Source organism: Sorex fumeus, unplaced genomic scaffold, assembly GCF_029834395.1.
Source record: "Sorex fumeus unplaced genomic scaffold, SorFum_2.1 ptg000020l, whole genome shotgun sequence".
Taxonomy (NCBI): Eukaryota; Metazoa; Chordata; class Mammalia; order Eulipotyphla; family Soricidae; genus Sorex; species Sorex fumeus.
In genome coordinates, this window is record NW_026606077.1 from 20798684 (window position 1) to 20825097 (window position 26414).

Sequence of the window (26414 nt, forward strand, 5' to 3'; positions counted from 1 at the left end):
GTCTGTGCAGGCTCATTGACAGAGGATGCCACGTGGGAAACGCCATCCAGTCCCAGGAGTCCCCGCAGGAGTGCCGCTGCTAAAGCAGGCGCAGCTGCTCACGCTCCAGTTCCCAAGCAGCAAGGTGGCCAGGGAGTGGAGATTGGATGGCGGAATTCACAAAAGACTTGACTTAGGAAGGAGAAGGAAGGGGCAGGAAAGCAGGGAAGCTCCCAGCCGATGGACGGACTCCAGAGAAAGGCAGAATTCCCCTTTCACTCTTTAATAAAGTCGGGGTGGTTGAGCATATCTTCGTGTGTTCCAAGAACGTGGGTCATTAGAACAGGAGAGAGCATGCTGAGATGATAATCCTGATTCTCTTCTGGTGCCTAAATTATTTGGTCATGCAGGTTATCATCCAGGGCCTGGCTCCCCATAGAATTCCTTTCCTGAGGGTCATATTCCTGATCCTGCCTGCCTGCTCCCTTGGGTCCCTATCTCTGGAACCTTCTGGATCTTCCTGGTTCGGAGCTGAAAGGCCAAAGTGAAACAAATGCTTGTGGAAACTCAGCTTGAGATTTTCGGGGACAGTATGGCACTAGTTCCACAAACAAGGAGAAAGTATGGGAAAGACCTGAGTTGACAGTCTGATTCTTCCGGGGTGGCCTTGGGGAAATCACTTTACCTTTCCCTGCTTGTTTACTCCTCTGTCTTTTAAGAGGGTCGTTCTTAAATTAAAACTTTTTTCCTCTCTCAAAATCTCCGGTTCAGTACTTTAGTCTTTCAGGACCTACTGAGCCCTTGTGATGAAGCTGCCCTTTATTTTGGCTGTCCCCCAGCCTGTTCACGAGGCAGTTGGGGTGACATGCCCACCCGCAGGGGGTGGTCTTATCCTTGCTACGCATGATTCTGGGCTGTGAAATTAGAGGTTGGTAGGTGGGTCCTCTAAGTCTGATTCTTTGCTCCAGAAATTGGCCCTTGCCCAGACCCCAGCTTTGAGCGTGGCAGGACCTGCTGTTTTGTTCTTCTTCTGCTTGGAGGAGTGGCACATCCAGTGATGCCTGGGGTTGATCATCAGTGTTCTCTTGGCTCTGCACTCAGGGGTCATTTCTGGTGGTCTCAGGGGGACTATGTGTATGCAGTGATGGATTGAAGCTGGGTCAGCTGCATGCGAGGCAAATGCCCTACCCACTGTACTCTCTCTCCATCCCAGGGTTTGCTATTTTTCTTTCTCATCCCACTTCTCCAAAACACTATACAAAGAAAGCCCAAATTAAGACTCCAAATACCAGGGTATATCGTGATCAGATATTCTTGCTGTGACCTTAAGAGTCAGATTAGCCAAAATTCATCAGCTTTGGTGTTTCTGCAGAAGACCTTAAGTTTTAATGGAAGTGGAGGGCTGTTTCTAAGGATGTTGCCATAGAAACTGGCTGGAGGTTATGATGGCACCAGGAGAGTGGGTTGAAAACGATGGCTGAGGTGAAGGATGAGAGTGGGGGATTTCACTAAGTTCCTCCATTGGAAAGGAGACGCACAGATGATTCCAAGGAAGTGTAGAATGGAGATGCTCCCTTTGGAGAAATCCCATTCTGTGGCCAAGCCATCAAGCTGAGGGAAGGTCAGGACCAAAAGTGTTTGTTTACAGTGCCGGCTGTGTGAAGAGTTGTACCGACCAGCAGCCCCTGTCTTGGTTGGGGAATCTTTCCCGTAGCACATCATGGGCCTGTTTTGTGGCTTGACTTGAACATGCATCCTGAAGAAAGTTCTGTTTGGTAACACAAATGCTACATACTCCTGCCAAGGCCAAAAATGAGACAGGATCCAGAATAACAGAAGTGCAGGAAAGCTCTTGGCCGGTGGCCAGGATTTCCATGGCAGAGTCTTGTCTCCCGTGGTTATTTTACCAAAGGAACCAAGGGGCTACTCCAGCTCCAGTGTGAATTAGGGAGAGAATCGGGAGAGCCTCATCTCTAGTTCCTCCTACAGACCTTCTCTCATGCAGTGTTCCCCTCAGGAATGCAGAGCATTGCCTCAGGTGAGCCTGAGGTCCTTCCAGCTTTGTATTTTTTTTGTCTAACCTGTGAACTGGCTGTGAATGTTCCAGTTCCCAATCGAGTGCAAAAATTGAGTCCAAGAGAATATGGGTTAATTTTCTTTCCCACTTTCTCATTCTACATATGACTGTATAAACTAGTAAATTACTAATCTTTTTACCGAAATAATGTGGAGAAGTTCTACACAGGCTACCCCGCTCTTCATCATTTAATATGTCATTAATAAGAGAAATTTGGTGACATTGTTTAAATGCCCAGAGACTTTCTGTGGGGCACATGGTCTCCATCAAATGCCACATGCTTGGGAATTACCAGAATTTATTTTTTTTTTAACTTGTACATTATTTATTTATTTTTTTTTTTTGAATTTTTTTTTTTTTTTATTGAATCACCATGGGAAAGGTTACAAAGCTTTCAGGTTTAGGTCTCAGTCATGCAAATATCAAGCACATTTCCCTTTACCAAAACTTATTTTTTACCATGAAGAACCCCAATAAAACCCCACCCCCCCACCCCTCCCAGTCCCTGTGGGGCAGATGAATTCTAGTTAACACTCTATCTGCTTTGATTAGATTCATTGTTTCAATAAGAGATTCACCACTATTATTTAGAGTTTACCCCCCCACCCCCAAATCAGACATGCTGACAAAGCATTGTGAAGTGATTTGCTTTCTACAGCTGGGTTCAAGAATTATATGTTGGTTTTGTTTTCTTGGATGAGGGCTGTTTTGTAAAAGCACAGAAAAGTTGACAACTGTTCCCTATCCTGGTCTAGTGACTGGGTTATTTCAATTCTAAGTATTGTTAATCCTCTCTAGAAAATAGCAATGATATCTAATAGAGTTGTGGTATAAATAATATGTAATGTAAAACACTCAGTGCCTGAAATGTAGGTTTGTAGTAAATGTTAGGCATTTCTATATGCTACAAAACATGCAAAACATGCACATATAAAAATTGTGTTATAGAAAGCTAACTGTAGATCACAGTTATCTTTGTTTGGGGCAAAGTGATAACCTTAGGTCTTTCAGCCAAATCTCTGCCTAGGGAAAGTAACCATTACTCTTGACTTGAGGATGAAATACCTTTCATTTACAAAAGTGTAGCATTTTTCTCAAATAGAAAAAGTTATACAGAAGTATAGATAGGAGATTTTGTTCTTATTCTTTATACTGTTTATCCCAGAAATTTTTTTATTTCATTTCACTTTTTAGTCTACATTTTACATACCACCTCACTAAAATTAAACAAACCTATGAAGTAAGCATTATTCTCAATCTGTTTGACAGATGAGAAATATTAGAAAATTGCAACTCTGCAACAGATAATCCCAAAGTTCAACTCCTACTCCATATGCTACTCTGACTTAGATTGAAATGACTATTTTAATTCCAAGTACTACCAGTAAAGCTTCTGTTGCCTGTCCTTACACCTTTACTGGGGTGCTTACAGTTTACAACACTGTTAATGAGTTTCATGCATACATTGTTCCAACTGCCATACTCACTGATGTGAGGTGATATCTCACTGTTGTTCTGATTTGTGTTTTCCTAATAACAAGGGATGGTGACCTTTTTTTCATATGCTGACTCAACATCCATGTGTTTGATTTGAGGAAGTGTCTGTTGATCTTCTTTCCCCATTTTTAGATATCACAGGAATATTTTAAATGATATGTATCTCAGGAACATGTTACTGAAGAAAACAAAAAACATCAAAAAATAAATTACAAAAAAATTATCATATCAGTCTAGCAGCCTGCCGCGTGCATATGGCAGTCCCTTTCTGCAGCATCCTGGCCTCTGGAACCTCTGGCGCTCCTGTCGTTCACACACCAACACATTCTTGTACGTATACATTTGAGGAATTCAAGTAGGAAACACTGTGCTGTCACTCCATGAATCTCTTTCTGACGCCTCTCCAAAAGGACACTGTTGGCTTGTTCCCCAGAGAGAGAATTGGACAAAATCATTGTTCCATGTCTGCTGAAAAATTAGACTTAGACTTCATCTAATTTTAGAAAACTAAACAAATAAGCACATTTAAAAATAGAACAAAGCAAAAGAAAAGTGAAAAGGGTTGCATAAGAGGTGGTATTAATTTTCAGGAAAAAATTACAAAACTGTACAAGGGAATTTTTTGAAAATGGTCTTCCATTTGCCAGTAAAACCTAAGACAGCCTTGATTATGTAAAACTAAATGCAAGATGAGATGTAATATTAGGATTAAATGAGAGTAGCTGATAATATAGAAAGGAACTCAATGGTGGAAAAAAATTTTTTTCAGTAAGTTTATCAGAGGGGGTGGGATGCTGGGAAAAGACCATCGCACACTGGGGAGTGAATGCCGACACTCTTGGTGAAGGCTCGACTGGCCACTGTTTGCCAGAAACTGTCCTTATACTACTGTAAATCGCACAGCCTACATATACATCATGTGTAAAACAAAGATTTCAGGGGAAGATAATGTAATGCTTGAATTAAAATTTACATAAGAATTTGTAAACAGAAGCAACATTGTTGAGAATTGACTTAGTGATTCCAGAGCAAACAAGAGGAATTCTACAAGCACAAAGAAAAGTGATGATGTGGACCCAAACACATGGAGCTGCAGGGCCAGACCAATAGTACAGCAGGCAGGCACTTAGCTTGCACGCCACCAACCCATGTTTGATCCCTGATATGCCTTATGGTTCCCTGAGCCGGCCAGGAGTGATCCCTGAGAGCAGAGCCAAGAGTAAGGCCTGGATACCAACAGGCGTAGCCCAAAAACAAAAAAATAAAGCTACACCTCATGGATAACTTTTTTTTTTTAATTTCTAGATTTAAACTCCATGGTTCACAAAGTTGTTCGTGCTACAATTGTTACAGGAAATATAATGTTCCAGTATAAGTCCCACCACCATTGTCTTCCCTTCCACTATTGTGTCATTTCCCACCTACCCTACAAGCCTATCCCCCTACAGGCACAAAATAACTCATTTTTTATTGATTGTAACAACTAAATGGTTATGGGAATTATTAAACAATACTTCAGTAAAAGAAAATTTGTGAGAATTGTTACCTCTTACCATGGGTCATTAAGTCCTTGTCTGAGAGTTTACTTAAGCTGTTTGTTGCAAATTGAACCTTCTGTGTTACCGTTTTTGTTTGCTGAGCGTCCTTGATGTCTGTGTTACTTTCCCATCTAATTTGGATGTCAGTATCATGGAATTTGGAGGTGTCACAGGGCCACAATGTGGCAGGAACTCCCACATCTGTAAACTTGTGTCTTGTAGATGCTTGGCCTGCATCTCTTCCAGGATGAGTGGTGAAGCTATGGGGCTTATGAGTTTACATGGCAGCTGCTGAGAGTGTGGCTGCCAGGGGCTTGGCAGTATGGGTGGTGGGGAGGCTGCCTGCACCCCCACTCCAAGAAGACCCCAGGGTTTTTAGCCTGAAAACTGGTGTATGTGGAATTTTTGTCGATTGGCATCTCTGCAGGTATTAGTTGCAAAGCAGTGGATTGGGGCTGTTCATTTGGTGACAGCTGTGGGGTGTGTGTGCAGCTGCGAGAGCCTTGATAGGGTGGGGACTCAACCCAACACCCTCTCAAGGGTGCCCCAGAGTTTCGAGGAGAACTCTGTACCCCGATTTTAGCAGTTTGGCTTGCATCTCATCTGAGACAAGTCGTGAATCTGTAAAGCTGGGCCAATGAGTTTGCGTTGTGAAGGCTGTGGATGTGATAAGTATTGTTCCGAGAGAAGAGACTTTTGGACTAGATACAGAGTAGCCAGTATAAGAAAGGAAAATCTGCTGGTGGTGAAGCTTTCCCTGCCTCAGAGAATGCAGGCAGACCCTTAGAAATTACAAGCATAAGACAAAATTAGACTCAAATCCACTATATCCTTTAAAATTTTTAAGTTCAGATTCTGCCCCCAAAGTTGTACAGACTTTCAGAATGCAAAGGGAATAATAGCAATTAGGTTGGCTTCATACTTTTTCTTCCAAAAACAAAAGGTCAGAAACTACTAGGACTGCTTACAGAGGTTGAGCATGCACACACACACACACACACACACACACACACACACACACACACACACACAAAGCACAAACTCTGTAAGCAGTTCTAGCAGTTTCTGACCTTTCGTTTTGAATCCAGGAGTGATCCAGGAGTGCCCCCCAAGCATCACTGGATGTGAGCTCCCTCTTCCAAATAATATTAATTTTTTAAAAAACAATGCTGTGCTTCGTATTTAAATACTTAAATGTGTATATCTTAACTAGTGCTATAGATGTTTTTAAACCAAAATCCTCCCCACAGTGTTCATTTGTAACATTTAATAGAATCCAGCTAATTCTCAGTGTTAGAACTATTCAGTAGTTAAAGAGAAAACGGATCTAAATGTTATGATGCTATTTCTTTCGTTACTTTTGATCCTGTGAGATCCATTATTATCTTAAACATGAATATACCTTTTTTTCCAGTTAAGACTATATAGAGACATATATGGAATTTCTTATTTGGTCACTTTCACTCCATACACTCCATATTGTCATACAATAACAGCCATTTTCCAGGCATTGTTCAAAGAAAATGCTACCAAGAATGCTAACTATGAGTAAATAAGAGAAATCAACTTTAACCAAACCCCAGTATTACAAATTCCCCTGCACCCTCCTCCCCTTCCTGGTCTGGATGTGCAGCCGTTGCTGTCCTCTGCCCAGACTCCTGCATCTCCTAGAGGCCTGACTAGTTTCTGTCGGTCTTCTGGGTTTTCTTGTCCTGCTTTGCAGGACACAACTGCAGTCATTGTGTTCCTGCATTCATTTCCTTTCACTGCAAGGAACTTTGAATCACAGAAATGAGAGTTTGTAAGGACTCCCAGAAATGCCAACACCATGTTTGCTTTTCCTACAAGGAGACGTGGAACCAGTAAAGAAGGATGTGGTGAGATAATCAGGTGAGGTGCACAGATGAGCCAGGACCCCCGGCTTGCTCTCGGAGCTGGCTCCATGCTGTGACTTTTTTTTTATTATTTTATTTATTTTTTATCAAATCACCATGAGATAGTTACAAAGCTCTCATGATTGAGTTTCAGTCGTACAATGTTCCAACACTCATCCCTCCACCAGTGTACATTTCCCACTACAAATATCCCCCATATCCTTCCTTACACCCCTCCCCCATCTGCCTCTGTTTCAGGTACTTTTCTTCATCCTTGAGATTGATTATTGATATATGGGGTTTAATTACTATCATTTTGCCTTCTGATTTCTGTCTGTTTTATATTTTTTGGTGTTTCTTTTTCTATGAGTTTTATTTGTTTTCCCTTCGTATGGCTTTCCCTGTTGATTTACTAAGCACAAAACAAAAATTTGAATCCAAGATACACAGAAGAAAAGAATAAAAGCATGCTGTGACTTTTGCGGGACTAATGTTCAAGCTGGCCATGTTTAGGGTGCTTACGCTGGTGGACTTTGGGGATAACAGTGAACAGTAGGTGCCTGAGAGCAGGGAGATTTTTGTCAGTCTCTCTTTTTTCATTCTATGTTTTTCACCGGAAATGTATTTGGCTGCCATATTGTACATTTTTGGCACAAGGTAGGATAATGGTGTGCCTCTTCAAATTTAGAGTCGAGAGAATTTAATAACATTAATATACTTTCAATAACTTCAGCTCTCTGGAGACCCTGGATAGCATATAAAAACACAACAAAGCAAGTCATTTGTCACTGTGTTTTTCCACAGGTATGTCATTCATAGTACTAAGTAGAGCATGAGATACGTGTTTTCTTTTTCTAAAGCTACAAATAGAAAAGAGGGATAATTATGGCCCTGGATACTTTTTTAGTCTGATCCACATCCTCCCCCACTTATCTTAGCAAATGAATTCCTGGTTTTCCATTGTCGTTTTAGCTGATTCTATTGTACACACAGTACATACATACTAGGAATATTTAAATAAGAATGGGAACCCATTCCAAATTGACTCATGGTACAGCGCCAGAGGCAGAAAGATGTGTGGGCATATATGTAGTGGCCATCCTTTGCTCCCAAAATTCTTTCCCTCAGTGTTTGCACCTTCATTTCAAGTTTGGAAGTGCATATTTGCAAGCAGCGATACAAAAGCATTTGTAAAGAATGCATAATCTCTAAAAATGTTGAAAACATCCCTGCTCCCAGTAAATTTTTAAGTATGAAACTGACCACCATATTGTGTAACGAGAGAAATTCTTTTTCAGAACAGATAAAATTCAGTCTTTAGGTATAAGTGATAGGAATGACATTCCTTTTTAATTAGTTTTTAATTCAAGCACATGATGTGCAAAGTTATTTATAGTTGCGATTTAGAAACACGATGTTCCCAAGTGACCCCCATTAGTGTCAGCTCTCTTCCTTCAGTGCCCCAGGCTCCCTCCCAGGCCTCACACCCCCCGGCTGTTAAGTCTGGTTGTTCAGGTTTGGGGTCTCATGACTTCAGTATTGTGCACTGTGGTCTGGATGTTTAGTTTCCGTCAGTCCCTAATGCCACCAGTGTACCTGAATCCCCTTGCCTCATGGCCCTCATTGCTTCTCACCTATCTCTCCTCACCTTCCCCTTCTCTGCCCTTTTCCTCCTTGGGGATAGGGGGGTTCAAGACATCTCCCCTTTAAGCCATTGCACTCCCTCACCCAGTAACCCCATGTAAGTGATATCACCCTGCGTTTATCCTTTTTGTTTTGGCTTACTTCATTTGACATGATGTCTTCCATTTCCGTCCATGTTGCTGTGAATTTCATAATTCCATTTTACAGCTGCATAGTATTCCACTGTGTGTATATAGACCTCATCGTCATTACCCACTGATCTTGGACATCTAGGTTGCTCTCAAGCACTGTAGCACTCTTTTCTTTTTTTTTTGGTTATTTTTAAAAATCTAGAATTTATTTTGTTGAATCATCATGAATTACAAAGTTACAAAGATATTTATAATTAAGTTTCAGGCATATATTGTCCCAACACCAGTGCCCACTGCTCTCCACCGATGTCCCCAGCTTCCCTCCTGCCCTCCCAGCCTACCCCTGTGGGCAGACCCTGTTCCCCTCCCCCGTTGTCCTGGTGTTCCCTTCCCTAACTTATCCCCTCACACCTGGCCCAGTGCCAAACTTCCTACTGAAAATCAGTTCTTATACTCTTCATTTCTATTGCCATTGGACCTTTGATATTCCCCTACGATGTTTCTTTATGAAAGAGATTGTTGAGACAGGCCATTCAAATCTTAGCTACTGTACTGAATGCTGCAATACATCATGGTGTGCATATATTCTTTCAGTGAACATTTTTTTGTTTTTGCTTTTGGAGGAGATACCTAAAAGTGGAATCACAGGGGCAGATGGCAGCTCAATTTTAAGTTTACTGAAAGTTCTCCCTTCTTTTTTGAACCAGATAACATTCCCATCAGCTGTGGATAAGGGTTCCTCTTTACTCCACCCCCTCCCAACACAGATTGTTCTATTTTTTCAAATGTGCCATTCTCACTGATGTGAGATGGTACCTCATTGTTCTTTTGATTTGAATTTCCCTGAAAATAAGTGATGATGAGCATTTTTTATGTGTCCTTTGATCATCGTTAGTTTTCCTCAGAGAAGTGTCTGTTCATTTCCTATCTCTTCCTTTTGAAGGGGTTTGTAGATTTTGTTATTGTTGTTGATCTTTGTGAGTACTTTTTATTTATTTACTTATATGTAGGAGTACTGCTTTTCATTCAGCCACTGATCAGCAGATTGAATTGGGCATGAACTCCCCCTTACTTTTTTTTTCATTTTTTACAATTTTATTTATTGAATCACCATGAGAGCGGTTACAAAGCTTTCGGGTTTAAGTCTCGGTCATACAATGAAACACCTGTACCTTCACCAGTGCCCATTCTCCACCACCAAAAACCCCAGTATACCTCCTTCCCACACCCTCCCCCCACCTGTGAGGCAGATGATTTCCACATTACTCTCTCTCTACTTTGATTACATTCAATATTTTGACACCAGACCCACCATTATCATTTGGGATTTTACCCCAATTCTCAGATCTGCTGAAAAGGCATCAGTAGACAAGTTGTTCTCTATTGCTACTATGAATAACACATGGTGTTGCATGGCTGCGGTAGTGGCCATGCGATTTTGAAATTTCGAAATTTTAAGAATTAAATATAGAGGGATTTCTGCCAAAACCTGCTGGGTTCCGAGATTTGTTCCTGAGTCTCTTGGATCATGGCCGTTAAGCAGCTTGATCGGGAGCCAGAAAGGCCATTCATGGGTGGTGACTTGGGGTCTCATTGGGATGAGGAGGAAAGGGACGAGGAGGAAAGGGCCGGCTCCACCTGCATCCCGTGAGGCCCAGTGTGTCTCATCACTGAAGGCCCAATCCTGACTGTCCAATGGCCTCTGGAGGATGGCGGCCACTGAGCTGCCTAGGGGGAGTAGGCGGAGGGACAGCACCCTTTCCCACTGGGAATGGCCTGGCGACAGTAACCTAGTGCGGGGTCCAGATACATTTCTGCCAAAAAGACTGGGTTCTAAAATTTGTTTTTGAGTCTCTGGGATCATGACTATTAAGCAGCTTGATCAGGAGCCAGAGAGGTCGTTTATTGGCAGTGACTCAGGGTCTTGTTGGGGTAGGAAGAAAAGGGCCGGCTCCACCCCCATCCCGTGAGGTGTGAGTACTTTTTAGATCCTGGACATCAACCCTTTATCTGATATGTTGAATGCATATATATTTTTCCCTGCTCAGTTAACTGTCTTTTAGTTTTAGCCTGTTTCTTTTGCCATAGAGCAACTTTTTAGTTTGACATACTTCCATTTGTTTAATTTTGAATTCTGTAGTTTTTTCCAATAGCCTCATATTGTTGAAGATATATTTGAATTCTAGGACTTGGATTTTGTTCTGCCTATGTTTTCTTCAGTGTACTTTATTCAGGGTTGATCTCAAGGTTTTTGATCCAGTTTGAGTTGATTTTTGTGTAAGGTGTGAGATACAGATCCTACTTTTTACATGTGGTTATCCCGTTTTTCCAACAGCATTTATTGAAGACCCTGTCTTTTTTCCACTTTGTGCTCTTAGCTTCTTTGTCAGTTAGTGACCATGAAAGGCAGTCCTTTTAAAATTTCTTAGTCGGGGGCTAGAGCAACAGTACAGCGGGTAGGGCTTGCATGCAGCCGACCCAGATTCGATCCAGCATCTCATATAGTCCCCCCGGGCACCGCCAGGAGTAATTTCTGAGCATAGAGCCAGGAGTTACCCCTGAGCATCGCTGGATGTGACCCAAAAAGTAAAATTTATTAGTCGCGTAGGGTCCTTAAGCACGCAAAAATCTTAGTAAGGAGGGTCCACAAGGGGCGTTGTCCTACAGCACCCTCTTAAACCAGACTGGGGATGCCTATAGGTATGTTCTAAGCGCTACAGTATCACTGCTAATTTTCCTATAGAAACATGAATTTGTTGCTGCTTGAGTAAGAGAAGAATGGAGAAGCACCCCTTTTTTTTTTCCTTCTGCAAGTGATGATCTGACTGTTCCTCTTGGTAGCTGAAGTGCCAATTCCCTTGCCAGTTCCAGTATCTTGATGAGTTTTGTTTTCCATGATTTTCATTGCCATTTTTACATTGCTCCCTTCCTTTTCGGGGACATAAATCTTGTAAATTGTTGGTGTGCCGGAGCTACAGAGTTTCAGCTGCTGCAAGATGTGTGGACGTCAGACAGGGAGAGCCCTTTGCTTCCTCCTGCCGGCGGCTAGCGTCATTGCAGCCAGCTCTAGCCTTCACTACCCTTGGCTTCCTCCTACTGGTGGCCAGCGTCATTGCAGCCAGCCCTCGCCTTCACTGCCCTTGGCTTCCTCCTGCTGGCGACCAGCGTCATTGCAGCCAGCTCTGGCCTTCACTGCCCTTTCCTTCCTCCTGCTGGCGGCCAGCGTCATTGCAGCCAGCTCTCGCCTTCACTGCCTGCCTGTTAACAGTACAATAAAGGAAAGATAGTAGTAACACGTGGATCTTGTACTAGTAAAACATGACACATCAGATTGATAATTATAGAGAGAGGGAGAATTAAATTAGGCACTCATCACGAAACTTCGGTGTGTACAGAGAGAGTTCAGAAAGACTTCTGAGAGTTAAACACAAGTATTTCTCAGAAATACATACTCCTCTAGTGATATACCAGTTTGGCTCCAGGACTGTTAGCGTGTGCTTGGAACGTATATGCGTGGGGGAGTGGGCTGTCAAATACCCTATTGGGTACCACTGTTTTGTCTCTGTGGTGTTATGTGTGTTCTGTATATACTGGTCTGTGTGTCCACACTGACAGGTGATAGGTATAAATAAGTAACAATCATGACAGGGTTACTGCCTTCATACATCCGGACCCATACATCTGTTGCATGAGTGTTGTCTTCACATATGGTTTCTGAGGTGTAAGAAAATTCTAGGTCCTTAAGGATCCGGTCCATTTTTCCAACTGTAAGCATTTGCTCAATATTCTAAAACTCTCCTAGTTTATCTCCTGAGTAAAGCTTCCCTCGACAGTACAGACGAGTATGGATTCACAAGTGAGGCTGTTCTCTGAACATTGTGTGGTTACTTTTGTAAGCCTGTTTCCCTGCTTTCCCCTTGTGATGAGCAGGAACCACAGCCACAGTCTGCTCCGACAAAGGCCAGTGCTGCATGCATGGTGGCTGTGCTCACACACTAGCCACACGTGTGGTCACCACGTTCACGCACTAGCTGCACGTGTGGTTGTCATGCTCGCACTAGACCTCACAGTCTCTTGTCTGTTGCAGTGTCTGCAGACGTGTCCTACAGGTACTGCAGCCCTGGCCGGGGCAGAGCTAGGCACTGCATGTGGCCCCCGGGGGACCCTGGGATGAAGCTCAGCTCTGCATACTTGCCAGTGGGCTTGTCCTTGAGCCATTTCCAGGGCCTCTCTCTAAAATTCTTAAATGTGTTCTTATTTTCTGTCACTTACCAAAAATATAAATCCCCATGTACTGGTCATCCTACTTCAGTAGCAATCAACGTTTATAATTCACTTCAGTAAATTGTACATAGAAAGAGAATGTTAATGAACACTTTAATGACAGGTAGGAAAAGAAAGAAATCAGTCAGTCATGGTGCGTGACTTCATTCCTCACCGTCAGATTGACCTAAGAAAGGGGAATGCATTTCTGGGAATAGGAATTTCAGGTAGAAATAAAGTGTCAACATTATTTTTATGACCAAGGTAAAACATGTTGTTTAAAAATGGATTCTAAGCACAAGTTGTTTTTGCAAGTAAAAAGAAATTTGACTTAGGAGAAAAATGTTCTTAAAAAATGGCTCCCTCACTAGCGCTGACTTGCATGCTTACCTCATTTTCGCCCCCCTCTCCCCCCCCCGTGGGATTTCTGCTTTGCAATCCTCTCTCTGCAGTGTTCTGGGTTTGACAGTTAATATCTGCAACATTCAGACTCTAGTAACTTAATAGGACAAACTAACTGGGTAGAATTTATTCGATAAAGAGAAATGAATAGCCAATGCTAATCACGTCAGATGGCAAGTTCAATTTTTGAAATATGTGTTCTGGGTTATTTATATAAGAGCAATCTACTATTCTACTTTTTAATCAATATTTCTTATTTGAAGCTCTCAAATCAGATCTGCCAAGTGAGTGCTCAAATCGTATTCAAGACATGTGCTCCATAACTGAATTGTTCAATAGCTAAATTTCTAATTATATTCTCTTTATTTCATTTTTGTTACTTTTAAATACCAAATAAAATATTTTTTATTTTAAATGGAAAATACCCTTTTGAAACTATGCTTCACCCTAGAAACAAATTCCTCATTTATTTTCTATTTTAAGACACCTAGTAGGAGTGCCAACTTTTTATTTTATTTTTATTATAACGCATAATCAGTCAGAAAAAAAATTATCCTCAAGAGGTGTCATTGAGAACACTCCCTAGTATTTTTCCACAAGTGTGAGAACCTTTATTCCTGAAACCTTCCTTCTGAATTTTTTAACATGTATGATGAAATGAGGTTTTGCAAAATTCTGAATTTACGTAATGAAGATGATTTTATATGGTTTCTTTCATGACCACGGAGAGAATCAGGCCTAACCTCTTACCTTGGGACTCAAGTACCCTCTGAGGCCTTTCTGCTACCTCCTTTACTGCCCCAGAAATCAGCCGCGTATGGGCCTCACATACCTTAGAGGTCCCACTGTCACAGAAATGGTCTCAGCTGAGCGGACGCTCAGAGGGAGGGCAGGGTTGAGTAGATGGATGGTGCTTCACCTCTGCTCCGCCTGGGTCCTGGGTTTCTGCCCATTGCAAAGAAGGTTTCTGAATGGGACGCATGCTGGCTCGCCATGAAGGGTGGCAGGTGGAGCCTGGGCCTCAGGAGGCCTGGGAGGACCCCCGCAAGGCCCATTCGGCTTCTGACCTGCAGGTCCCGCCTGGCACGGAGGCTGATGTGGCAGCCACAGCAGAAGGAGCCCCCGTGGGTGTGGTCGAGCCAGGGAAGGCAGCTGTGCCCGCTGAGGAAGAGGCAAGGTTAGAGGAGACTAAGGCCGAGACGGACACCACAGAGGCCGGAGAGAGCGAGCAGCCTCAGCCAGAAGAAACAGAGGCCGCCACACCCCAGGTGAGTGTTCCCGGGGAATGGAGGCTCCACAGACAAAGGGCAGGTTGGAGCTCAGTCAGGTGTTGGGGGACAACCCCTCAGGAGTGGGAAGGTGGCACTGTACTGGCCCAGAGAAGTGTCTCAGGACAGTCCGCTCGGCCAGCACTGTCATAGACTGGGCAGGCGCGCCCAAGAGGGAGAGAGAAATGATGGAGAAAAGAAATGAAGCACTGGCAAAGAAGCAGGATGGGAGGGAGGAGAAAGGGAGGAAATAACACAGTTGCGGTGTGGGCTAAGTGAGAAGTGGCTTGAAGAGACTTAGGCCAGAGCAGGGTCAGGGTGAGAGGCCAGTATCGTCCATCCAGTCATATGATGGCCAGAACTTTCCTATGGTGATGATTACCATCAGCCCTGTTATTATTAAATTTCCTGTTAAATTTTGATCACCAAAATCCCATCTCTGAGTTGGTCTTTCCAAAGGAAAATGTCACTGAATACAGAATGGAAGTTGGGGTTGGCACCTGTTCTGTACTTCTTCAGTGGAGGAGTGTTTGGAGGTGACCATCCACATAGCTCTGACTGCAGCCTCAAACCCAGGGAGACACTTGGGCAGCTCCCCTGAAGCGTTTCCTTCCCTCAGCCCCTTTGGGGGCGGTGGGCAGGCACAATTTAGGAAGCTGGGGTGGGCTTGATAACATCAAGCTATCCTTTTTCATGATTCCTTGACACATAATAAATTTCCAAAAATATCTCTGGTGTTCCTTCCAGTTTAAAATTGAATTATCACTTTTAAAAGAGCTGGTACCAGGAGTGTTTGGAGAGCACTTTATTACTTTTTTCATTAAATTTTCTGGTCACGGTGCCCAGAGCTTTTTTGTCTGTATTGTTGTATGTATTAAAAGAGTGTATCATTTTCTCCAAATTGGAGAATAGACATACTCGTGTCAATTAGTACCTGAAGAAGTACAGAATTTGATCCCAAAGGCAAACATGTCTCCAGACTTCCATCATGCCAGGAAACTTACTGATCTTTATTAAAAAGTAGAAGTGACTGTTGAGGAAATACAGTGGTTCAAATGGTGGGGGGATGCCCGGATTACCCTGGCCCCAGAGTTTAGGAAGAGAAGGGAAGAAACAGAGTGAAAGGGGAGAGGAGACAGACGAGAAGTCGCAGGAGCAGGGGTCAAGGGCACTCAGATACTTGGGTGGTGTCAGAGAGAGTGACAACCCTAAACACCCAAACCAGAGAGCGCAACACTGAAATCACAGGCCCCAATTTTTAATAACCAGATTTAGAAGGTGCCTGTCAGATGGCAGACTGGGGCTGTGGTCGGGGTAGGGAGTAGGTCAGGGAGGGACTGGGCGAGGGTAGCAGACACTGGTGGGAGGGTCTCTGATGGGCCATTGTGTGTCAAAAGCCCCAACTATGAATAAATTTATAATTCATGGTGCCTTAACAAAAGATTGGAAAGAGAAAAAGGAGTAGCAGCAAGGTCTGGGTTCTTTGGTTTTACTTTGACTCTAGAATGCAGCCGACTGGAGCCCCTTCAATGCTGTGGGTGCCCAGTGACACCAGCAAGGCAGGGCAGGTGTTAATCCAATTAAGGACGGAGTCGGACTGCCATCAGGGTGTCAGGCGGCCCCTGCTGCCCTGGGTGCAAAGGTCGTACAGGTGAAGTGTCAGCTTCAAGCAAGCAAATGTGCCCAGCCAGCCAAGATTTGGGTCGCTGTCAGTGTGAGACTGTGCTGGGACCCCCTCCACATCTTTTTTGGGTGGGTCCCCGACCTGCGACTCACCCCCTTCGGGGTCCCCGGTTCCCTCACTCTTCCCAGACTGCCTGACTGGCCAAGCACCTGGAGATTACCGCACCGTAGGCCCTTGTCTCGGGGCACTGTCAGGACGGGGCTTAAGGTGGGAGGCGATGGGGCCCGCTGGCATCAAAGGCCAGAGGGGGCGTGGCCGAGTCTGAGGAGCAGGAGTCTCCCTCCCAGCCCTGCCCCACCCAGCGCGCTGTCCTTCCCGCAGGAGAAGGTCATCCCCTCCGTGGTCATCGAGCCTGCCTCCAATAATGAAGGGGATGGAGAGCACGACGCGCCCGCAGGGACGGCCCTCCCCAGCGACGCCTCGGACCAGCCCGCACCCGGCCTCGCTGCGGGCCAGGCCCTGCAAGACCTGCCGCCGGGCTTCCTCTACAAGGTCCTCGCTTGCCTCCTTTTATCTGCCTGCCACTTGGCCCTCCACTGCCCTGAGGTCTTCTGACTTGAAATTAGGGTCTCCCGTGTTTGGCTCTGGTGTTGTGGCAGTAAATGGACTGTCTGTGCTGCTTTCCCTTGAGACATTCTGAGCCAGAAACCCCGTGTGGTCTTTGCCAAAGAAGGCCATGAGAAGTGGTTTCCCCTGCTGCTAGACTGTCGCACTGGGCCCCAATTTCCTTTTTAATCAGATTTTAAGAAATCTTCCTGTGACAGGAAAGAGGGGTAAAGAGACAGGGCAGCTTATTTTTAAGGCAACGAACTTGGAAGACGCACTAATTAAGCCCTAGAGAAGTAAAACACAAAATAATGAATACAGACAATATTTTATTATAGTCCTCAAATTTGCTAAGGACCAGGACTTAATTTTTCAAACAATTAAAGAAATAATAATACAAAGGCATGCAGTATGGTCATACTGTGACGTGTACCTCAAATTGGTGTGCTGTATACCATAGATTTTGGCAGTGATCCAGGTGAGATATATTTTCTTGGGGGGAAAAAGGGAAAGAAAGTAGGAGATTGGCATGGTTTAAAGGCTATGATAAGGAATGAAGTTGATTTAAAAAGTAATGGCTAAAATTCAATAGTTTTTTTAATAACCTAAAAATACCAATTTTACCAGTTATGAATTTTTGTTCAGAGGAACTATTCAGTGGGCATTTTTAGTTCTGGTTTAGAAACATAAAAATAAAGTATCAGAATAAAACAGCAATTTCCTAACCAAAAAATCCTCTAAGAATTAGAATTAACAACTTCTCTGGAGCGACAGCAAAAGTAAGGCTTTTGCCTTGTGTGCGGTCTGCCTGGCCGAGCCGGGTTGGGTTCCCCCGCCCCTCTCGGAGAGCCCGGCAAGCTTCTGAGAGTATCTCGCCCGCATGGCAAAGCCTGGCAAGCTACCTGTGATGTATTCAATATGCCAAACACGGTAACAGTTGTCACAATGGAGACATTACTGGGCCCGCTCAAGCAAATTGATGGAACAACGGGAGGACAGTGCTACAGTGCTACAGTTGTTGCCAAACAAAATACACACCCAGTATTAGTGGCATCAGTCTTAGTGGGGCTGTGTCAGAATCTGGTGTTTTATGTAAACAGAGGAAAGGCCTTTCTCTGTCCGGGGGGCCTTCTCCTACCTGTTGTGTGATCTGAGCCTGTGTGTCTTTCCTCGGAGTCTCAGTTGATAATCTGGTTGGAATATTTTTATGTTCATGCCCCTTTTTCTTTTGAAATGAGCCTGTTCTTCTGCAATCTTTCGCAGGTGGAAACACTGCATGATTTTGAGGCAGCAAATTCCGATGAGCTTAACCTGCAGAGGGGTGATGTGGTGTTGGTGGTGCCCTCGGACTCGGAAGCTGACCAGGTAAAGGACAGGCGTGGAAGGTGCTGGGCTCTTAGGAGTTTCCGGCTGACAAATGACTTCTGGAAATGTTTCTGTTTTCTGAGATGCTGCGTGGAGGCTCTGAGGGGGGTTGCAGGCTTCTTCCTGACCTGCCAGAATGCCCTACTCCTCTTTTAGGATGCTCTTACCTCACTTGGTATCGTGATGGGTGTGTGGGTTACCTGTGAATGCATTTTGCATAAGCCAGTGAATGATACAGTTAGCAGTCTCCACAACAGACTCAATCTTAAAAAGGTTTTTTAAAAAATCACCTCTAAGCCTCATGGGACGATGTCAAGATACCAAGAATTCCTTGTATGTTGTTCTTCATAGGATTTGAGAAAATCCTGAAGTAGTATAAAATATGTGTAAATAGATTTATTAGCGTATTTTTCTTGAGAAGAAGTTATAATTTCCATAAGATTCTCAAGGAGACTTTTGAGCCGGACCTCCTTAAAAAAGAGCTTCTGCCATCTACCACAAGCCTACAGCAAGCATCATCCTCAATGGGGAAAAGCTGAGAGCCTTCCCTCTAAGATCAGGGACGAGACAAGGATGCCCACTCTCTCCACTGCTGTTCAATATAGTACTGGAAGTACTTGCAATAGCGATTAGGCAAGAAAAAGATATTAAGGGCATTCAGGTAGGAAAGGAAGAAATCAAGCTCCCACTATTCGCAGATGATATGATACTATACTTAGAGAACCCAATAACCTCCACCAAAAAACTCCTAGAAACAATAGACTCGTATAGTAAAGTTGCAGGCTATAAAATCAGTACCCAAAAGTCCATGGCTTTCCTATATGCAAACAGTGAGAGAGAAGAAAGCAACATGAAAAAAACAATCCCGTTCACAATTGTGCCCCAGAAAATCAAGTACTTAGGAATCAGCTTAACTAAGGAAGTAAAGGACCTGTACAAAGAAAACTACAAAACGCTACTTCAGGAAATAAAAGAGGACATGAGGAAATGGAAAGATATCCCCTGCTCATGGGTCGGGAGACTTAACATTGTCAAAATGGCAATACTACCGAAAGCATTGCATAAATTCAATGCAATGCCTATAAGGATACCCATGACATTCTTCAAAGAAATGGAGCAAACACTCCTGAAATTTATATGGAACAATAAGCCCCCACGAATAGCTAAAGCAATTCTTGGGAAAAAGAAAATGGGAGGAATCAACCTCCCGAACTTCAAACTGTACTACAAAGCAGTAATAATTAAAACAGCATGGTACTGGAACAAAGGCAGAACTGCAGACCAATGGAACAGGGTTGAATACACTGACATGTCCCCTCAATCATATGATCATCTAATCTTTGATAAAGGTGCAAGTAATGTGAAGTGGAGTAAGGAAAGCCTCTTTAACAAATTGTGCTGGCATCACTGGACGGCTACATGCAAAAAAAAAATGGGCTCAGAACTCTGCCTAACACCATGTACAAAAGTAAGATCAAAATGGGTTAAAGACCTCAACATCAGACCAGAAACCATAAGGTACATTGAAGACAAAGTTGGCAAAACCCTCCATGACATTGAAGCTAATGGTATCTTCAAAGATGCCACGCCACTGTCTGAGCAAGTGAAAATAGAGATAGATAAATGGGACTATCTTAAACTAAGAAGCTTCTGCACCTCCAAAGAAACAGTGACCAAAATACAAAGATAGTCTACAGAATGGGAAAGGATATTCACCGAATACACATCTGACAAGGGGTTGATATCCAGGATATACAAAATACTGGTTAAACTCCACAAGAAGAAAACATCCAACCCCATCCAAAAATGGGGCAATGAAATGAACAGAAACTTTCTCAAAGAAGAAATCCGAATGGCAAAAAAGCACATGAGAAAATGCTCTACATCATTAATCATCAGGGAGATGCAGATCAAAACCACAATGAGATACCATCTCACACCTCAGAGACTGGCCCACATTCAAAAGAACAAAAGCAACCGATGCTGGCGTGGATGTGGCGAGAAAGGGACACTCCTTCACTGTTGGTGGGAATGTCCACTGGTTCAGCCCTTCTGGAAAACAGTATGGACGATTCTCAAAAAATTAGAAATTGAGCTCCCATTTGACCCAGCAATACCACTCCTGGGAATATATCCCAGAGAGGCAAAAATGTATAGTCGAAGTGATATCTGCACTTGTTTGTTCATTGCAGCACTCTTTACAATAGCCAGAAACTGGAAGAAACCTGAATGCCCAAGAACAGATGACTGGTTAAAGAAACTTTGGTACATCTACACAATGGAGTACTATGTAGCTGTTAGAAAAGATGAAGTCATGAAATTTACATACAAGTGGTACAACATGGAAAGTATCATGCTAAGCGAAATGAGTCAGAAAGAGAGGGATAGACATAGAAAGATTGCATTCATCTGGGGGATATAAAGTAACAAAATATGAGATTAATACCCAAGAATAGCTGAGATCAGCACCAGGAGGATTACTCCATAGCTTAGTGGCCAGTTGGGCATTCTAGAGGAAAGGGCAGCTCAGATAGAGAAGGGAACACCAAATAAAGGGTGTTTGGAGGATCCTCCCAGGAGGGGAGATGCATGTCGGAAGTGGACTATGGACTGAACATGTTTGCCACTCAATGCCTCTTTTGCAGACCACAACACCCAAAAGGAGAGAGAGAACACAGAGAATTGCCCTGCCACAGAGGCAGGGGGGAATGGGGGGATAGGGGTGGGGGGGATATTATCCATGGTGGTGGAAAATGGGCACTGGTGGAGGGACGGGTATCTGATCATCGTATAATCAAACCCAAGCACAAAAAATTGTAAATCTACAACTGTACCTCGAGCTTCTGGAGTTCCGCATTCGTGTCTATAGCTGTCTTACTGATGCATTTCTCAAAGGAGTCAGGTATTGGCTCAAACAAACAAAAATACCTTTTCATAATAAAATAAAATTAAAATGATTAATAGTGTTCATCATTATTTAAATTATAAGAATATACTTATTAATAATGAGGTGCAAATTTTCCACCGAGTATGTAAAAAAGTATTTTGCATTTATTAGTTTCAGTTTCTATGCTTTCAGCAAAAGAAGATGAAACGATCAAGTTAAAGGAAAAATAAAGAGATGGAAGGAAGTAATGAAATGCATTTACAGATGAATGCAAAAGCAGCTTCTTTGGTAGAGCATGTCAGGCAGGCCCAAATTGTTCCCTGCATGGAGAGCGGGCAGACAGAGCCCACGCTCTGCTATCCCTGAGTGGAGGGAGAATGGGGAGACGGAGCCCGTGCTTGGCTGTCCCTGAGCACAGCCGGGAGCAATGTGGGCCCTGAGCTACCACTGTGGCTCAAAATCCCAAACAAAGAAAGAGGAGCTCTTTGAAGGACTCATCACATTTACTTTCGTTTTCCCTTTGTCTAATAATTCCTTGCATCACGCCTTTTCTCTGCTGCTGAGAGGCATCTCATTATTTTCTGTTCCCTCAGCATTCAGCCATACTTCCTGACTGCTGGAAGAACATTTTTCTAGTTCTCATCAGTTCCTCTTCAATGCTTAGTTTTGCATTTATTTTTTCAAATTTTTTGTGTTTAGGGTTAGCCCTTTGATGGATGTGCATGAGCACCTCAGGCCTGGACCAGCTACCAGCCCACATCTGAAGGCCTGGCTGTCCTGGAAAGTCATCCTCTTCTTTTCCCCCACTTCCAGTTGTACATACGTCAGGCATCTTGCAGTCTAGGACTGCTCTTTTCTGTGTAATGGTTCTTACTCTGGTACTCAGGGCAGATGATTTCTGCTGCTCTGTGTTCAGTAGAGGTGCTCTCTACTTGAATAGTTGTCAGGCTTAGCCAGTGACTTTTATATCCCAGGTACTGTTCCTTCACATGATTTTATTTCCATATGATTCATTTAAATAGCTACCACTTCTTTGCCTTTCTGATCATTTCTATCTTTGGATTTAAGTAAACGAAGATATTTATTTAGCTGCTTTAAATTTCATACTAAGAATTTATGGATCATCTCAGGACACATTTCTGTTCATTTTCTTTAATCTTTGAGTCATACTTCCCCATTTTTTTCTCCTCATAGATAGTACCTCCCCTTTCCCCCATGATACATACGTACACAGTGAATATGTAGATTTGCAATCCATTGTAAAGTGTCTGAATTATATTTTCTGTCTCAGAAATCAATTTTTTCTAAGAAGCATTTAAATTGTGCATAGTTATCTTGAATTCATGAATATTTGTCTTACGTATTTTCGTATATGTTTTATATACTGTGGGTCTGTTTCAGTTTTGTTTTTACTCTGGGCCAGTTCTTTTTCTTGGGCCGTACCTCAGAGCTGTAGCCTGTCTGGTGCTTCTGTAGAGAAACTGGAGAGGTTTAATCCAGTCTCGTAAACTGGTGGGATCCAGACTTTCTACCCTTCTTCCCCTCTTGGCAGTGCTTGAGTCCCAGGCATTTGGTCTCCTGCAGTTTCCTCCGGAAGCCCGGCAGAGCCCTCTGCACTGATGACGTGGGAAGGGGACTTTCAGGACGCTTCTCTGTGTGACAGGGGACTCCCCCACCCTTGGCACCTTCTTTGTCAAGATGACACCTGTAAGCTAGAGCTATCCTGAAGCTCCCCTTCATCCTCCGAATCTCTGCCACAGATGAGGACAGTCCTTGCGGAGAGGATCAGTGCCATAGCAGCTCCTGTTTTCCCCAGAGCACTTCTCTACGTCAGAGTCTCAGCATTCCCTGATAACTTTCTGTGGAGCACTGAGTGCTCCCAGGATGCTGCCACATATGTCCAACCTCATCATTCATGACAGTGCCATTAAATAAACTTTTGTATAGAATGTTTTATAAGACATAGTCCTTTATTTAACGAGTTGTTTATGTGAATATGTGCATATTGTGATTTTTGTAAATATGACTATTTTCATGCTTAGGAAATGTTCTGTGAAGAAGTATTTATCTCATACAATCTACTTTGCCATTACCAAAACTGGGAATCTTTAGTCTGCCATATGGCTTAAGGAGTTAAATTTTGATATTCTAGATTTCCTAGCTAACGATTGGTATTAGCTAATATTCCCACTTTACTCTGTATATAATATTGCAGGATGCCATCGTTATGGGTTTTGTGTCTGTTACTTATTTTTCCTTTCTCTGAAAAAATTTTAAACATGTAATTCTACTTGGTTCTATTAGACTCTCATTCACTATAAACAAAGTCAAATATCGACACTTCTGGGGGGGATGAAGTTTTATAATCTTACTAGAGGTTTATAAAATATTTTGTACCACCTTTAATTTTAAGTATAACTTTGTCCTTCAAATATGTAATATCATAATTTTAAAGACGACATTTTTTCTCATCGGTGAGGATATTCTGAGTTGTTTTGTTGATTCATTATTTTCTCAGTGATATTTTCCTGCCATTGAAAATTGGACTGTCTAAATGCTTGTATTTCTTGTCTACATAGTAGCATCAATTTATAGGCTTAGATTATATCAAAAGGGAATGTATTCAGTTTCCTTATTTAATTTTTGAGACCTCATTTTATCTGATGTACTTGAGCTGTACTGGGGGTTGGTTCCGATTAAATCTGGCCATTGTTCATCCTTACTTGGAGAGTAAAGTCTCTAATCTCTTTTAGTGGAAAGAGATTTCCTGGGCCAGTTGACTTTAAAAAGATGGCCCCTCCCCACTAATTTTGCATCCCAGTCTGTGTGTTTCCCATTTGCCCTCACTCAGGTCCACCCCCCACCCCACCCCCACCTGCTTATCTTTGTCTCAGGAGCAGGCAGCGGCTGTTTGTCAGTTCCTGTCTATCTCCGATGCTGTGCTGCCATAAGGGACAGTTCTCTAGTGCACCTGTCACCTTGTTTTAGTTTTATATTGGGCTGGAGCGATAGCACAGCAGTAGGGCGTTCGCCTTACAAGCAGCCAACATGGCCGACCCGAGTTCGATTCCTCCGCCCCTCTCGGAGAGCCCGGCAAGCTACCGAGAGTATTCGATATGCCAGACACAGTAACAACAAAGTCTCCAATGGAGACGTTACTGGGCCCGCTTGAGCAAATCGATGATCAACGGGAGGGCCTTTACATTTACATTTACAATGGCTCTCCTATATAGGCGCATCTTCATGGATCCTAAACAATCGATAGATTGTCTAGGATGAATGCTTTATAAAGAACTGAACACTTCAGCAAGGTGGCCTGGCTTCAAGCCAGCGTGCGGTTTATATAAACTTGAAGAGCAGATGCGGAGCAGCAGCAAGCTCGGCAGCAGCACCAGTGACACATTGGCTGGCATTTTATAAGCCTTATATCTGGTAGTTTATTCCAGTGGAGTGACAGGAGCCAGAGTGTCTCCAGGTGGTTCTGGGTGGAATACAGAAGGTTCCCCTCCCCCCATGGCCTGTCAGCTCTGTGTCCTCCTCAGCGGTCCTCGAGCCTTTGTTCCACGAGACAGGGCCTTTCCCTGAGGATGCCCTTCCCACATGTCCCTGGCCGTGGTTCTTCTTTTCTCCTCATGTCATAATCTAGTTAGCATCCATTAATTATACTTTATATGAAATTATTGGAGTTTTCTTTTGGGGACGGGGGGGCTCCATACCTGGCTCTACTCAGGAGTGACTCCTGACTCTGCACTCAGGGCTCACTCCTGCCAGTGCTCAGGGAACCATGTGGGATGCTGGAGATGAAACCTAGGTTGGCCAAATGCAAGGCTAGTGCCCTGCCCACTGTACTGTCTCCCGTCCCACTAAAATTATAATGTTAACGTTAAGCCTCTATTATATGTGAAAAAATAACCTAAAATGTTTATTCCTTCACTGTCAAACTAGCATTTCACTGGGGATACTCTCCCCACTGGCCTTGAGTGCCGTGTACAGTCCATGTGGCATCTTGCCATGGGACTTGGGTGTGGGCTGAGCTCCTGACCCACGAGTGCTCGGTGCAGTTCCCTGCAGTGTTCCACTGACCTCTGAGAACCCTTTGTCTGTTTTGCAGGATGCAGGCTGGCTGGTGGGAGTGAAGGAGTCAGACTGGCTTCAGTACCGAGATCTTGCCACCTACAAAGGCCTCTTTCCAGAGAACTTCACCCGGCGCCTGGATTAAGCCCCCAGTATTGCCAGAGTAGCCTGCTTCCTGGGTTCTTAAACCTGTGTGGAACTGGAAGAGCTCACTTTTGTTATTACACTCTTGGTGATGGACAGACTGATGCCGTGGCCAAGCTGGTTACGGCATATCCGTGGGGCATGTGTGCAAAAACTCTTAAGAGACAAAAGTGACGAAAACAAAGTTCCTCAACTGATTCTCATATTACTGATAAAAGGTTCGTTTGTGCTTTGTCCAAGCAGTGGAGACTTGTGTACTTGATGCCCTCCTGCCAGTTCCAAGGTTGCTTTCTCCAGACCAGAACCTTAATCCTCTGCACCAAGTGTCTGGTATTGAGTGGCTGCCCTGCAGAAGATGTGATGAATTACCCTATAGTGTGAGATTATTTTTTTCCCTAGCACAGGTGTGAGCACGTGCTCTCTCTCTCTCTCTCTCTCTCTCTCTCTCTCTCTCTCTCTCTCTCTCTCTCTCTCTCTCTCTTTCTCTCTCTCTCCAGTTTACTGTGTTTAAAAGTAAATTTGCTGCAAAAGTTTTCAATGTTCTTTCAGACACATCTTTCTCTTTCTCTCTCTCTATGAACAGTCACACTGTTTCCCATCACACCTGGATTTGTGTATGTACTGAACAGCATACACATAGCTGCTTCCTTTCCTTTCCGTGGTAGCTCTTTGCCTCTCAGTGTCATTGGTACATGCATTGCTCTTACTCTGTCTGGCATTACAGTTGCAGGTTTGCCTCAGGGCAAAACCAACCATCTGATTGCCAAAACAGTCAACAGTATCTGTGTTTGTAACGTGCATTTTTTCAGGATGCGGTGACACATAGCATGTCAGAGCTGACCCTACACCCCCTCGGAGAAAGCAGAGCCCGTTATCTACAAGTCTGGCCCCTGTAGGCAACTTAGAATGGGCAGCTAAGAAGTCTTAACTGCTGCCATCCTGAGATTGACCTGAGATTATGTGGCTTCTAAATCCACCCCAAAAGAACACTTAAAAAATCCTATTTATTTCCACCTCTTTATATTTATGCAACTCATCTTC

General features: G+C 43.5%; 1 protein-coding gene across 1 annotated transcript in view; it reads left to right on the forward strand.

The window, feature by feature from the left end:
* The window catches only part of AMPH (amphiphysin), a 262010-nt gene extending 236530 nt beyond the window's left edge, over positions 1–25480 (forward strand). The window contains exons 18-21 of the mRNA XM_056113455.1: positions 14479–14673; positions 16679–16849; positions 18167–18268; positions 25267–25480. Coding sequence (XP_055969430.1) covers positions 14479–14673; positions 16679–16849; positions 18167–18268; positions 25267–25374 — 576 coding nt within the window. The 3' untranslated portion in view covers positions 25375–25480. The remainder of the gene's footprint in view (positions 1–14478; positions 14674–16678; positions 16850–18166; positions 18269–25266) is intronic.
* The last annotated feature ends 934 nt before the right edge of the window (positions 25481–26414 follow it).